At 40.3% G+C, this 16,353-nt stretch overlaps 1 protein-coding gene across 3 annotated transcripts in view; it reads right to left on the reverse strand.

Moving 5' to 3' along the window:
- The window catches only part of RAB23 (RAB23, member RAS oncogene family), a 34,735-nt gene extending 21,840 nt beyond the window's left edge, over positions 1–12,895 (reverse strand). The window contains exons 1-2 of one of the 3 annotated variants that reach the window (XM_008994614.4): positions 12,617–12,895; positions 1,566–1,785 (exon numbers count right to left, since the gene is read on the reverse strand). In XM_008994614.4, coding sequence (XP_008992862.1) covers positions 1,566–1,720 — 155 coding nt within the window. In that variant the 5' untranslated portion in view covers positions 1,721–1,785; positions 12,617–12,895. Of the gene's footprint in view, positions 1–1,565; positions 1,786–12,154; positions 12,268–12,316 lie in introns of those variants that run through there. The other 2 variants (XM_008994615.4, XM_054254140.2) reach the window with 2 other exon arrangements.
- Between the last annotated feature and the right edge of the window lie 3,458 nt (positions 12,896–16,353).

Below are 16,353 nucleotides of genomic sequence, written 5' to 3' on the forward strand. Positions count from 1 at the left end.
GAACAAAGCTTATCTAAGGTATCCATTTTCTCCACAAGGCACATCATAACCTTTCTGTATATAGGAATGCTAGACAGCACTTCAGATGACACTTAGGAGCCTTCTTAAACAGCAAAATAACCAAGAAAAAGCACAACATGTAAAAAATGTGGCATTAAACAGAACACACAAAGGACATGTGTTTACTGTATGAGGGGCTGAAACAGGAAAGCAGACTTGTTTGATGACCTCAGCTGGGAAAGTGCATGCTGGGCAACTTAAATTTTTTGCTGCTCTATGTATGTCCATAAATGACCACAAGTGTACTCCAAATACTGATTCTGGGATTACAAATAAATATTACCAAGTGGGTGAATTTCAATATGCAGAATCTAAAAATAATAAAGATCAACTATATACTTAAAATATTTATTTGGTTTCAGATAATAAGTACAAAAAGCAAACATTATCAAGACTTAAAATACTTGTTCTTAAAATATGCTCTAAGAGAGAAAGCAAATATGGAAATAATTTTAAAAAGAGAGTAATAGAATACAAACAGAAATTAATCTTTAAAATGATAAACACAATTACTGTTGATGTGAAAGTTCGGCCAGTAAGTCAGGTTTGTGATGCTTCTTATTTGCGTAATACATTTTAGTTTGCTACAATTTAAAATATCCTTATAAGTTCTCAGGACTAATGATAAAAAAATATTACCCTGAATGTGTTTTAGAATCCAAATGAATTTCCTAAAGTAGGATTTCCTTTTATTTCTTTTTTTTTTTTTTTTTGAGACAGAGATTCCCTCTTGTCACCAGGCTGGAGTGCAATGGCCTGATCTCAGTTCACTGCAACCTCCACCTCTTGGGTTCAAGTGATTCTCCTGCCTCAGCCTTCCAAGCAGCTAGGATTACAGTCATGAGCCACCATGCCCAGCTAATTTTTCTATTTTTAGTAATGACAGAGTTTCACCCTGTTGGCCAAGCTGGTCTCAAACTCCTGACATCAGGTGATCCACCCACCTCAGCCTCCCAAAGTGCTGGGATTACAGGCGTGAGCCACTGTAGCAGGCAGGATTTCCTTTTCATAGGCAAATTTAGTCCTCCCAAATCTGTTTTGTCTTATTTCTTTAGAGTAAAAGCAAACTATTAATTCTGTAACTTCCATATAGTCTTGCCCAGTTTCAAAAAGAGAAGAGACATTCTAATAAAAAAAGAGCCCATAATATAACTTCATTCCAAAGAAAATAGCAATTGGAAATTTCACTGGAGTCAAGCATCAATTTGTTTTTAAGATGTGCCCAAGATGTCACCAATAAATATAAAACACATATGAGACAGAAAAAAAAAATGGGAAGGGGGTAGAAAAAGAAAAAAAAATGAAAGAGGAAGGGAATAGATGAAAGAAGAAAAAAAGGATAAAGTTACATATGTAATGAGTAACTGAAAACCACCATCACTGTCACATGAGAACTACCACTAGTTGCCACACCTCGAAAGGTACTGTAATTAACTATTACTCCAATGACTCCTGGATGTTGTTCACAAATCAAAGCCAAAGGAATAAAATGGCCAAGTACATACTGAATTTGTCGCTCCAAAAAATCTACTCCAATGGTTTTCTTGTAGTCTTTTGTAAAAATGCCTTTGCAGTATCGCTGAATCATACTTGATTTTCCAACTGCTCCATTCCCTACAACCACCATCTTTATGGCAACTTCCATATCTTCCTCCAACATTTTTGGAGATGAATTGGTTTCTGTACCAACTCTAATTCCAGCTGATCAGATCTTCCCGTGCAAATCTGTGGTTTAAAATGAAATTTTTTCATAACACAAAAATATACAAAATAAACTGTCTTATCAAGAAATCATCACATTGCATTGTAAGGATGTGTTTTCATAAATGAGGCCCCTCCCACTCTTTTTAGATAATGTAAATTCTTTGAAAGGTACAACAATAAAACAATTCGTTTTTGAATGAATCCTCATCAATAGCACAATGCATGGCATGCAAGTATCAATAAATACCTAGATCTGCTTTCATCCAGGTGATGAGTAGGGTCATTAGATTTGAGACCTGATTATTTAAAGGTGCCACTTACTTTGTCCTTCTCAGGAATCTCCCCCAATAAATCTCTTACACTTCTAATTCCATCTTGATATTTGCTTCCTGGAAAACCCAAATGGATAGACATCCCAAGTAATTTTATAGTCAGATAAATGTCAAGAGCCATTACCCTAGGCTAGTGATTCTCAATTTTGGCTATACCTAGGAATCATCTAGAAAACTTATAAAAAATACTTGGCTGGGGGGCAGTGGCTCACACCTGTAATCCCAGTGCTTTGGGAGGCTGAGGCAGGAGGACTGCTTGAGGCCAAGAGTTCAAGATCAGCCTGGGCACCATGTGAGACCAGATCAGCCTCGGCACCATGTGAGACCCTGTCTCTACAAAAAAAAAAAAAAATTAGCTAGGCATGGTGCCACAAGCCTGTAGTTCCAGCTACCCAGGAAGATAAGGCAGGAGGACTGTTTGAGCCCAGGAGTTCAAGGCTGCAGTGAGCTATGACTGCACCAGTGCACTTCAGCTTAGGTGACACAGCAAGACCCTGTCTCAAAAAAACAAAACAAAAACAAAAACACCAACACCTGATGCCTGATGCCTGCATCTTATCCTCTGAGTATATGATCTGATGATGTAGGACAGTGGTTCCAAACCATTTTGGCATCAGGGACTGGTTTTGGAGGAAGACAGCTTCCACAGATAGGAGGTTGGGTGGGGGGGAGGGGTGTGGAGGGATGGTTTGGGGATAAAACTGTTCTACCTCAAATCATCAGGCATTAGTTCTCATAAGGATATAAGGAATGCTGCAACCTAGATCCCTCACATGCACAGTTCACAATAGGAGGCGGAGGCTCAGGTGGGGTAATGCTCACAGCCACTCACCTCTTGCCGTGCAGCCCAGTTCCTAACAGGCCACAGAACAGTTACCAGTCCATAGCCTGGGAAGTGGGGACCCCTGGTCTAGGGTACAATCTAGACATCAAGTATCACCATCCTTCTACCCTACACAAGATGTAATCTCTAGAACACAGGGTCAAATACAAAATTCTGACCAGGATAGCTGTATCTCACACTGGTTCAGTTCCTAAAAAGCAACTTCCGTTCTCTATCTAAACAATTCTTCACCCAAGAAGACTGCTAGGTTCAAAAAAAGGCAACAACAAAAATCTTATTACATTTTATCCTTTTAAAGATATATACTTCAGACACTTTTGCTTCTGAAATGATAGACATTTTTCCCTATTTCTTCCTCTATGTATAACTAAACATTTTGGACATTATATATAAACAAACGTTAAACACTGAAAAGTGGAAAAGTACCACAGGACACAAAGAACAACATGGTAATGAGTTTTCCTTGAGTTCTTTTTACCTCATATATCCCAAACTAGATTATAGAGAAGCTGGTAACCAGGAAAGATCACCACCAACAACAACAACAAAAAAAACCCAAAAACCCATAAAAGCCTACACTCTCTTGAGTCAGAAGACCAGGAAAGGGGCAGCCTAGCAAGTGGAAAGACAGAAAACACCTATACCCTTGTGAGGGCTATACTGATGCACCCCAACTCCCTCTATGGGGTGTGTCAGAGAAAACCAACTGAGGAGGACTTTCATCCTCACTGGGAAGAAATGAAAGCATTCCCCACCCCGCCCAACCACCACCAAGGCATCCCTGGAGACCATGTGGGAGCCAAAATTTCTACCCCATCCAGCAATTCAGTAATCCACTTTCTTGCTGGGGTGGTGTCAGATGAAACCTGTTAGAAAGTCAGGACTTCTACTATCTCTCATAGGTAATAAGGCCATCTGCTGACTCCTTACAGTTTCAATGGGAACCACAAGGTACCACTCCTCCTCCCAGCCAGGTAGTATCAGCCGGCCCCGGTGGAGAGTCATTGTGACCAGTAGTAAGAGAAGCTCTTCCCGCTCTCAGTTTCTTTCTTTCTTTTCTTTTTTTTTTTTTTTTTTTGAGACAGGGCCACATTCTACAGTCCTGGCTGCAGTGCAGTGGTGTGAACACAGCTCACTGCAACCTCAACTTCCTGGGCAAAAGCAATCCTCCCACCTCAGCTGGGACTATAGGCGCACACCACCAAGCCTGGCTAATTTTTGCATTTTTTGTAGAGACCAGGTTTTGCCATTTTGGCCAGGCATTTCAAACTCCTGGGTTCAAGTGATCTGCCTGTCTTGGCCTCCCAATGTGCTGGGATTACAGGCAGGAGCCACCTCGCCTAGCCCACTCAATTTCAATGGGAAGACAAGCAGGAAACCTGGAGTTTTATCTTCACCTGGTAGTAAAGAGATAGTGCCCCACCATTCCCATTTTTGGAGCACATCAAAGGAAGCAAGCTAAAAGAGAATGTAAATGAGACCAGAGAATCACAACATAACACTCCCAATGTCCTGATTTCATCAAAAATCACTCTGCACACCAAGAACCAGGAAAATCTTAACTTGAATGCAAAAGACAATCAATGAAACCAGCAATGAGATGGCAGACATTAGATTTATCTAATAAGGATTTTAAAAATAAAAAGTTAACTGGCAGTCAGTGAGCAATTACAGATATACTTGAACAAATGTAAAAAATCAGAGTCTCATCAAAGAAACAGAAGATATAAAGAATTAAAAAATGGAAAGTAGAACTGAAAATTATAATAACCATAATAAAAAAAAACCCTCAATGACAGGTTCAACAGCAGAATAGAGAGGACAGAGGAAAGAATTAACTGAACTTGAACATAGAACAATCTGAGCCAAGCCAAATAAACAGACTGAAATAAAGGACAGAGGCTTCAGGACTTGTGGAACTAACCACAAAACATCACATATTTCTGTCATTGGAGTTCCAGGAGGAGACGACAAAGAAGATAGGGATAAAAAAGAACTTGAAGAAATAATGACTGAAAACTTCCCAAATATGGAAAAAGACAAAGTTACAGATTCAAAAGCTGAGTAAATCCCAAACAGGATAAACCAAACAAAATCTAGACCTAAACAAATCAAAGTCAAACTTATGAAAACTAAAGACAAAACATTTTGAAAGCAGCCAGAGAAAAAGAATGCATTACCTTTAGGGGAAAGGTAATTTGAATGGCAGTGAATTTCCCCTCAGAAGCCATGGAGGCCAGAAGGAAGTGGCACGCCATTTTTTGAGTGTTGAAAGAAAAGAACTGTCAACTCAAAATTATATATCCAACGAAAATATCCTCTAGGAATGAAAAGGAAATCAAGGTAATCTCTGATGAGGGAAAACTGAGAGCATTAGTTGACAGCAGGCCAATGCAAAAGAACAGCTAAAGGAAGTTCTCAAGCAGAAAGAAAATAATTTTTAAAAGAAAAACTTGGAATATCAGAACAAAAGAAAGAACATGGTAAGAGCAAAAATACTGTTAAATGCAATAGACTTCCCTTCTCCTCTTGAGTGTTCTAAATTATGTTTCATAGTTGGAAAAAAATTATACAACTCTCCAAGGTAGTGTTCAATATACATAGGGAGAATGTTTAAGACAATTAATTATAAATGCGGAAGGATAAAGGACTATATAAAGGGAGGTAAGGGTTCTGCACTTCACTTGAATTCGTAAAATATTGACTGCAATGATAAATTACTGTGATAAATCACATATACAGTCATGTGCCACATACCAACATTTTGGTCAATGATGGATTGCATGTATAACAGTGGTCCCTTAATATTACAATTCCATATATTTACTGTGCCTTTTTTATGTTTAAATATATTTAGATACACAAATATTTACCAATGTGTTACAGGTACTTAAAGTATTCAATACAGTAACAGTATACAGGTTTGTGGCTTAGCAGCAATAAGCTATAGCATACAGCCTAGATGTGTAGTAGGCTATACCATCTAAGTTAGTGTAAGTACATTTTAGAATGTTCCCACAATGACAAAACCACAACGTGCATCCCCAACATTAACCAATGCATGACTGTATATAACGTAATACCAAGAACAACCACTAAAACAGCAATACAAACAGGTACACTCAAAAACACTAGATAAATCAAAATGAAATTCTAAAAACACAATAAAATCAGAATTTAATTGATATTTGTAGAACTGTCTATACAGCAGCACATTATACTTCCTTTAAAGTACCCAGATAGAACATATTCTGGGCCATAAAACAAACATCAACATGTCACAGGGCAAACCCCAAAACTGGAGTTCAGCCCAGGAGGCCACGTGGGTTTCTGGCTTTGTGCAGAAGGAATTCAGAGTGAGCTGACAGAGTGAAGTGAAAGCAAGTTTATTAAGAAAGTAAAAGGAATAAAAGAGTGGCTACTCCATAAACAGAGCAGCCCGGAGGGGGTGGTGATTGCTTATTTTTATGTTTTTGGTTTTTTTTATATATATGCTATACAAGGGGTGGATTATTCTTGAGTTTTCTGGGAAAGGGATGGAGAATTCCCACAACTGAGGGTTCCTTTCCCTTTCAGACCATAAAAGGTAACTTCAGACTTTGCCATGGCATTTATAAATCATCATGGTGCTGGTGGTAGTTACTTTTATTATATATAGTATTATAGTTAGCATATAATGAGCAGCGAGGACAACCAGAGGTGACTTGCATGACCATCTTCTTTAATGCATCTTGTTTTGTCGGTGGGCGTCTTTAAGATTTGTATCTTGTGGAACCGGATCTACTCAACTCCTGTCTCAAGCATACTTAAAATAATGAAAATCATATAGAATGTGTTCACTGATCACAATGGAATCAAACTAAAACTCAGTAACAGAAAGATAAAACAGGTAAATCTACAGACAGAAACTAAAAGCACACACTTTAAAACAATCCAAGGGTCAAAGAAATAGTCACAAAGAAAGTTAAAAAAGGCCGGGCGCGGTGGCTCAAGCCTGTAATCCCAGCACTTTGGGAGGCTAAGGTGGGCAGATCATGAGGTCAAGAGATCAAGACCATCCTGGCCAACATGGTGAAACCCCGTCTCTACTAAAAATACAAAGATTAGCTGGGCGTGGTGGCGCATGCCTGTAGTCCCAGCTACTCGGGAGGCTGAGGCAGGAGAATTGAATGAACCCAGGAGGCGGAGGTTGCGGTGAGCTGAGATCGTGCCATTGCACTCCAGCCTGGGTAACAAGAGCGAAACTCCGTCTCAAACAAACAAACAAAAAAACCTAATTAAATGAAAATGTAAATACATGTGAAAGTTTGTGGGGCACAGCTAAAGTAGTGCTGAAATGGGAAAATATATTTTTGAGACAGAGTCTCATTCAGTCACATAGACTGGAGTGAAGTGGCGTGATCTTGGCTCACTGCAACCTTGGCCTCCCAGGTTCAAGCAATTCTCCTGTCTCAGCCTCCCGAATAGCTGGGACTACAGGCATCCACCATCATGTTGAGCTAATTTTTCTATTTTTTTTTTGAGACGGAGTTTCGCTCTTGTTACCCAGGCTGGAGTGCAATGGCACAATCTTGGCTCGCCGCAACCTCCGCCTCCTGGGTTCAGGTATTTCTCCTGCCTCAGCCTCCTGAGTAGCTGGGATTACAGGCACGCGCCACCAAGCCCAGCTAATTTTTTGTATTTTTAGTAGAGACGGGGTTTCACCATGTTGACCAGGATGGTCTCCATCTCTTGACCTCGTGATCCACCCACCTCGGCCTCCCAAATTTTTCTATTTTTAGCAGAGAGGATTTCACCATGTTGGCCAGGATGGTCTCTAACTCCTGGCCTCAAGTGATCTGCTCACCTGGGCCTCCCACACTGCTGGGATTACAGGTACGAGCCACTGTGCCCAGCCTGAAATATGAAAATTTAGAGCACTAAATGCTTACCTTAAAAAAGGAGAAAAGTTTCAACTCAGTAATCTAAGCACTCACCTCAAGAACTAGAAGAGCAAAATAAACCCAAAGCAAGTAAACAAGGAAGAAGATACTAAAAAAGGACAGAAATAAGTGAAATTGAAAACAGAAAAACTGATTAAACAAAAAGCTGGCTTTCTGAGGAGATCAATAAATTTAACAAAACTTTAGTGAGATTAATACCAAGAAGAGAAAAGATACAAATACCCAACACCGGGAATGAAACAGGGGATAGCAACATAGACTCTGCAGACTCAAAAGGATAACATAACAACCCTATACACATAAATGTCACAACATAGACAAAATGAACCAAATTCTTGAAAAGCATAAACTACCATAATTCACCCAACATAACATAGGTGATTGGAATACTCCTATAACTATGAAGGAAACTGAATTTGTAATGTAAAAACTCAAAAAGAAATCTACAGGGACAGGCAGTTTCACTGAAAAATTCTACCAAACATTAAAAAATTAACACCAATGTACACAATTTCCTCCAGAAGAGACAAGGAAACACTTCCCAACTCTTTTTATGAAGGCAGCGTTATCTTGATAACAAACCACAAAAAGGACACTACAAAAAAGAAAATTAAACAAATAAACTCTCTGAACTAAGACGTAAAAATCTTCAGCAAAGTATTAATAAACTGAATTCAGCAATGTTTAAAACAATAATACACTGCAACCAAGTGGACTTTATTCTGGGAATGCAAGGCTAAATACTCAAAAAGCAATCAGTACAATCTACCATATTAATAAACTCAAGAAAAAAAACACAACGTAGTATCAATTGATGTAGAAGAAATATATATATATTTTTTTTTTTTTTTTTTTTGAGACGGAGTTTCGCTCTTGTTACCCAGGCTGGAGTGCAATGGCGCAATCTCGGCTCACCGCAACCTCCGCCTCCTGGGCTCAGGCAATTCTCCTGCCTCAGCCTCCCGAGTAGCTGGGATTACAGGCATGCGCCACCATGCCTAGCTAATTTTTTGTATTTTTAGTAGAGACGGGGTTTCACCATGTTGACCTGGATGGTCTCAATCTCTTGACCTTGTGATCCACCCGTCTCAGCCTCCCAAAGTGCTGGGATTACAGGCGTGAGCCACCGCGCCCGAATTCAACATCTATTTGTGAGAAAACTCTGAGCAAACTAGAAGTAGAATAAGGCCAAGGAAGCACTCTGGGAGGCCTCAGCCGGGAGACTGCCTGAGTTCAGGAGTTCAAGACCGGCCAGAACAACATGACAAAACTCCATCTCCACTAAAAATACAAAAAATTAACTGGGTGCAGGATTGCTTGCCTGTAATCCCAGCTACTCAGGAGACTGAGGCATAAGAATTGCCTGAACTTGGGAGGTGGAGATTGCAGTGAGCTGAGATTGTGCCACTGCACTCCAGCCTGGGTGACAGAGTGAGATTCTGCCACAAACAAACAAAAAAAAAAAGGCATCTGTAACATAAAAATTCTGGAAGACAGATTGCTCTCCCTTCAGGTTGGGAACAGTGTAAGGTTATCTATTCTTACTACTCCTATTCACGATACATGAAGTTCTAGTCAGTGAAATAGGAAACAAACAAACAAAAAAATAAAACACAGATTAGGAAAAAAATAAACAAAACTTTCTCTTTTCACAAGTGACATGATTATCTCTGTAGAAAAACCCAAGGAATCTACCAAAAATTTAAAAACCAAACTCTGAACTAATGAGTTTAGCAAAGTCAGAGGACATATTTATAACACACAAAATTCAATTGTATTTCTATGTACAAACAATGTACAATTTGAAACCAATACTTTTTAAAATGAAATTTATAATAGCTCCAAAATATTAAATACTTAGGTATAAATGTAACAAAACATGTACATAATCTGTATGCTGAAAACTATAAAACACTAAACAAATCAAAGACTGAAATAAATGGAAAGACATATCATATCATGTTCATGGACTGGGAGACTCAACAAAGTAAACATAGCAATTCTCCCTAAATTGATCTATGGGTTTAATACAATTTCAGTCAAAGCACCGCAAAATTTTTCTGTATCCACAAGCTGATTCTAAACTTTACACAGAAAAGTAAAAGAATCAAAATAGCTGGGAGCCACGGTGGCTCCGGCCAGTTGTCCTGGCGCTTAAGGAGATGAGGCTATGAGTTCAAGGCCAACCTGAGCAACATAACAAGCTCTCATTGATTAACAAAGCAAAACAAAAAAAGAATCAAAAATAGCTCAAGTAATTTTGAAAAAAGAATAAAACTGGAGGAAATTACCCTACCCAGTTTTAAGACATTATAATGCTAAATTAACAAAGTGTGATAATGGCAAAGGGAGAGAGCTAAGTAAATCAATGGAACAAAAGAGGCCCAAAATAGACTCTCACAAATAAAGCCAATTGATTTTTAACAAAAGTGCAAAAGCAATTCAATGGAGAAAAGACAGTCTTTTCAACAAATGGTGATGGAACAACTAGACATCCATATGCAAAAAAGTAAGCCTTCACACCTTACACAATTAATTCAAAGGGATCACAGACCTAAACGGAAAACTTTAACAAGACATTTTTTAGAAGGAGAAAATCCTGACCTGGGGTTGAGCAAAGTTCTTAGACATGACACTTAGAAGATCCACAAAAGGAAAAACTGATAAACTGGACTTCACCAAAATTAAAAACACTGCTGTCTGAAACACCCTGTTAAGATAATGGAAAGACAAGACAGACTGGAACGAAATATCTGAAAAACAAGTATCTGACATATAATTTGTATCCAAAACATATAAAGAACCCTCAAAACTCAACATAAGACAACAGCCCAATTTAATATGGGCAAAAGACTTGCCAGATACTTCACCAAAGAATCCATGTGGCAAGTGAACACATGAAAAAATATTCAACATCTGTGGCCATTAGTTAAAGGCACATTAAAACCACAATGAGATACCACTACATACCTATTAGAATGGCTAAATTTAAAAATACTGACACTACCAAACGGGAGTAGGTGCAAAGGCTGGGAGTAAGTGGAGCAACTAGAACTCTCACGTGTTGCTTGTGGGAATGCAAAATGACACACACTCCAGAAAACAGTTTGTCTTTCAGAAGTTAAACATACATTTACCATATGACCCTGCAAGCCACTCCTGGAAGTACCCTAGAGAAATGAAAACATGTTCATATAAAAATCTGTACATGGTATTTATAGCAGATCGATTCACAATCACAGAAAACTGAAAACCTAAACGTCCTTCAATGGGCAGATGTAGAAACAAACTGTGGCATATCCACATAATAAAACAGTACTCAAAAATAAAAAAATTATCCATACATGAAAAAACTTGGATAAATCTTAAAGACATTACGCTGAGTGAAAAAAAAAGGTAATATGAAAAGATTACCAACTGTTATGATTCTATTTCTAGAAAAAAATAAGTAATTGCCAGGGGTAAGGAGTATGATATAAAGGGATCACATTTGGTTTTTGTGTGTGGGGGGGTTGATGGAGTTGTTCTACATCCTTTTTGTAGTGGTTAGATGAGTCTAAAATTCGCAGAACTGTATGCCAAAAAAAGATAAATTTTAACATATCATTTTTTAATAATAAATTGATTTCCTTAAATTTAAAGAAAAAAACCAAATTAAATTTTAACAGGTAGATGGACTTTTGCTTTTCAGAAACTATAGACTTAAACCACTAGATCAAAACAATTACTTTCCTAGAAATAAGCATAATTCTGAGTACAATTAAAAACCTCGACAGTAATGCTTTATATAAACACCCTTTTCCCAAAACTTTTTAAATTTTGCTAATGCAGTTTAATAAATTAGAAAAGGGTGAGTTAACTCACTAATAAAAAGGTGTTCTCATAACAGCCTTTAAGAAGTACGGTTATATTTGTAAAAATACTGAAAAACTTCCTAGGGTCAATGAAATTACCTAGATGTTAGGAGTTATATAAAGACCTAGAGAAGTTAACACCCCTTTTCAGGCCCTACTGCCACTTCACTAGCTCCTGATAATGAAGTTATTACTCCTGGCAAAAGCCGATGGCTCCTCGGATCTCCGAGTAAAGTTAATACTGTAGCAACCAGTGTCAATAGAATAGTGCAATTTGGCTCATTCGTATTCCTGCACTCTCTAAGCAAGAAACTAGGGAAGGGTGGGGTCGCGGGTAAAGAGGGGTCCCACTGCAGGGAGAAGAGGAGTCTAAATGCCAAGGTGGGGCTGAGGACCCTCTTCGCCGTCAAACCTAACCTGAGCACTTCACGCCCTTCCTAGTTTCTCGCCGGCCTGGGTCGCCCCTACCCCATTCGGGACTGGGGGCAGGCGAAAAGCCGAACGCTCGGCCAGACTGGGGACGCAGCACCGCCCCCGCTCCACCCCTTTCCCGCCCATGGGGCAATCCCAGGTACCGACCGCTGGGAGCGGGGAGGGGGCGCCGGGCTGGCGCGGCCGCCCACTTTCTCCAGCTGGAACTTGGGATCCGTGCTCAGGGGCGGGAGAGCGGGAGCTAGGCGATCAAAACTAGGGGATGGGAGCCAGGCCTGGAGGCCCCTGCCCCCGATACCCCTGGCCACTCAGAGAGTAAGGCACAGCCCAGGACCCCGGGGAGAAGCGAGCTCTTCCCCAGCGAAGCCGGACGAATCCCCATCCCTCTGGAGAGGGCGAGTGAAGTGAGCGCAGCGCCGCTGCACCGCAGCGCGAGCCGCTACTCACCGTCCCCCGCCGGCCGCGGACCCGCTGCCCGGCGCCACCGGCTCCTCCTGGTCGCGGCGCAACCGCTGCCGCCACTGCCTCCTCCCGACGCGCCAGCTCTCCCGGCGGTGCCGCGCGACTGGCTCGCACTGTCTTTCGCTCTCTTAAGAATGATTATGATTTTTTAACGAACTTTATTCGTAGCCAGGGCTCAGACTGAGCGGCTCAGCAGCAGCTCCACCGGGGGCGGTGGGGCGCGAGAGTCTCGACTCCCCTCATCTGTGGACTCGCCGCGCTGCTGAGCATGCGCCGGACTTCGTCTGCGCATGCTCTGTGCGGACCCGCTGCCCCGCCCCGCCCCTGTTCTGGCGGGTGGCGGGTGGCGGGCTGCTGCTCGGCTTTCCAGATGCCTTCAGGGGAGCCGGGGAGGGCAGCGGGTGGACCACAGGCGAGCAGGATCTCCCAGACCGTGAACTCTAGAAAAGAGAAATCGGCCGAAGACTGTCCGTATGAGTTTCGCCTACAGAGTAATCAGACTTCCAGAGTCCTCAAAGGGTTTGCCCCGCTTCGGACACATACCTTATTTTCTTGACCAAATGACATCTTAAGTGGCCGAGTGAGCAAAAAATGTCGAGCAAAGTCGAAAACGCACTCACAGCCTGCAGGAATTGGTTGGACAAAATAGAAGCCTGAGATGGTTAATTATTCATAGAAGCAAACCAAAAACGGAAAGGTCCCGTAAAAGTAATCTCAACTTTGCTGCAGTTGTTTTTATATTTCTTTCTTTCTTTTTTTTTCTTTTGAGATGGAGTTTCGCTCTTGTTACCCAGGCTGGAGTGCAATGGCACGATCTCGGCTCACCGCAACCTCTGCCTCCTGGGTTCAGGCAATTCTCCTGCCTCAGCCTCCTGAGTAGCTGGGATTACAGGTACGCACCACCATGCCCAGCTAATTTTTTGTATTTTTAGTAGAGACGGGGTTTAACCATGTTGACCCGGATGGTCTCAATCTCTTGACCTCGTGATCCACCCGCCTCGGCCTCCCAAAGTGCTGGGATTACAGGCTTGAGCCACCGCGCCCGGCCGATATGTTTTTATATTTCAAAATAGAATAGAAAAAAAAAGTGTAAAATACCAAGTGTTGGCCAGGATGTACAGTAACTGCATTCTTCTCTGCTGCTGGAATGTAAACTGGAACAACTCCTTTGAACAAAAGGCTTTGTCTGCAAAAGGTGCATACCCTATGGCCCCGCGGTTCCACGCATCCATACACAGCAAACAGAAACCAATACTTAGGGTGCACCGACAGGCAGGAATCAGAATGTTCATAGCTGCATTTATTGTAATAATCCCTAAATGAGACTAAGCCAAAAGACCATCAACAATAGAATAAATGAAAGAATTTGCACCGGGTTCATGTAATGAAACACTATACAGCAACGCAAAGAACCATCTGCAATTACAAGCAACGACATGGATCAACTGCAGAAACCTAACTCCCAGCGTAAAAAGACAACAAAAGTGCACGTGACATTAAGTCCATTTTTATAAAGTACAAAAGCAGAAGAACTAAGCTGCTAAAAGTTAGCATAATAGCTACCCTAGTGGGTGGGGATAGTGACTGCAAGGAGATAACGACTGGAAGATGGGCTTCCAGTTAGCAACCACTAAGGTTCTCTCTGTTGATTTTGGCACTAGTTATAAATGTGTGTCCGTTTGTGAAAATTCAAGCTGTACTCTTATGCATATTTTTCTGTATGTGAATTATACTTCACACTTAATAATTTTAAAAATTAAAATTTTTAAATTTAAAAATTAAGTGGAGATTGTTTTACCTATAATAGCAATAGTTTTTGTAAGAAATATCAAGTAGTATTTGTAAGAAATATCAAGTACCTAACAGATTTATCTCTAGGATTTGGTTGGCAGTTTCTCTTAAACTTAAGTAATGTACTGATGCCCTTTCTGAGAAAAGGAAAAAAAAAAAAAGAATTAAAAAGTTGGCAAATGACTTGAATAGACATTTCTCCAAAGAAGATCTACTAATGGGCAGTGAGCACATGCAAAGAGACCCAAGATCACTAATCATCAGGGAAATGCAAATCAAAACCATGAGATTGAGATACCGCTTCGCACTTATTAGAATGATGATTATAATCAAATCAGAACAGAAAATAATGAGTGTTGGCAAGGATGTGGAAAAATCATAACCTTTGTGTGCTGCTGGTGGGAATGTAAAATGGTTGGTACAGCAAAATACTAAGAATTATTGTATGATTAAGTAATTCTATTTCTGAGTATATATCCAAAAGAATTGAAAACAAGGATTCAAAAAAGACATTTGTACAACCATGTTTATAACAGCATTATTCACAATAGCCAAAGGGTAGAAACAACTCAAGTGTCCATTAATGGATGAATGGATGAACAAAATGTGGTATATACATGTAATAAAATATTATCCAGCCTTAAAAATTGAGGGACCCAGCCATGGCAATGTATCCCTGTAATCCCAGCTACTTAGGGGGCTGATTTGTGAGAATCACTTGAATCCAGGAGTTCAAGACCATCCTGGGCAAATCCTGTCTCAAAAATAAAAGAGAGAGGGAAATTCTGACACGTTACAGTATAAATGAAGCTTGAAGACATTACACCTAGTAAAATAAGCCAGTCATAAAAGGATAAATGCTGTATGATGCAACTTATATAAGATACATAGTGTAGTCAAATTCATAGAGACTGTTGGGGGTTGGGGAGTGGTTGTGGGGAAGGAAGGGCGGTGGTGAACGGGGTCTTAGTGTTTTATGCATGTAGTTTTAGCTTTGCAAGATGAAAATAGTCTGGAGATAGATGGTGGTGATGGTTGCACGACAATATGAATATACTTGATATTCTTGAAGTTTATACTTAAAAATGGCTAAAATGGTAAATTTTATGTTTTGTGTATATTGTACACAAATGGGGGGAAAAAAGGAAAATCCTAGAGGGTCTCAGAATACTTCTGCGATCCAATTTGAGAAGAAGTTCCTGAAAAGGGGTTTCCTCCAAAATCATTTCTTTCCTCCCCACTTTTCCATTTCCTTGGGATTGTTGGACATTGAAGAAGATCCAGAATATGCCACGCCAAAATATGCCACTTTGGCATAAGGATTATTTTGAGCTGAAGGCAATTAAGAAACAGCAGAGCAAAAGAAACACTCTGCTCTTCCAATTTCTGCCTAAAAGCAGGAAATAAATTTCCCTTTGTGAAGTCGTTTCTCCTCCCCATCCCTTTCTAGACGGAGAGTCTTGAGTCATTATGGCAAACCTTGCAAAATAACCCTTGTCTTCCAGTAGCTTCCCTCAAATAGTTTACTTACTCACAATTTACCACCTTCACAAGCCCCACCCCTTGTCCTGTGTCTTATCACTTCTCCACAATTTATCACCCTTAAAAAAAAAATGATATATAAGCTCTCAGGCCTAACTGGTTTTCTGGGTTTTCACTTCTTTTCTGGGAGCCCCCCTCCCACCATATGCATATGAAATAAACCTTTTCTCCTGTTTATCTGTCATTTGCCAATTTAATTTGCCGGCCTCTGTTACTGAACTTACAAGAGGGGAGAAAAAATGTTTATCATCCCTAACAGAAATGCTCAGCGCAATTAAGGTCTACTTTTTGTTTGACTTGAGGCTGCTCTCAAGGATGCAGCAGATTCTCATGCTCTCACTGAAGGCAGTGAAATAATGAAAGCCTGCGGAAACCTGGCCTTTTAAATC

The sequence above is a fragment of the Callithrix jacchus genome, chromosome 4 (assembly GCF_049354715.1).
Source record: "Callithrix jacchus isolate 240 chromosome 4, calJac240_pri, whole genome shotgun sequence".
Classification (NCBI taxonomy): Eukaryota; Metazoa; Chordata; class Mammalia; order Primates; family Cebidae; genus Callithrix; species Callithrix jacchus.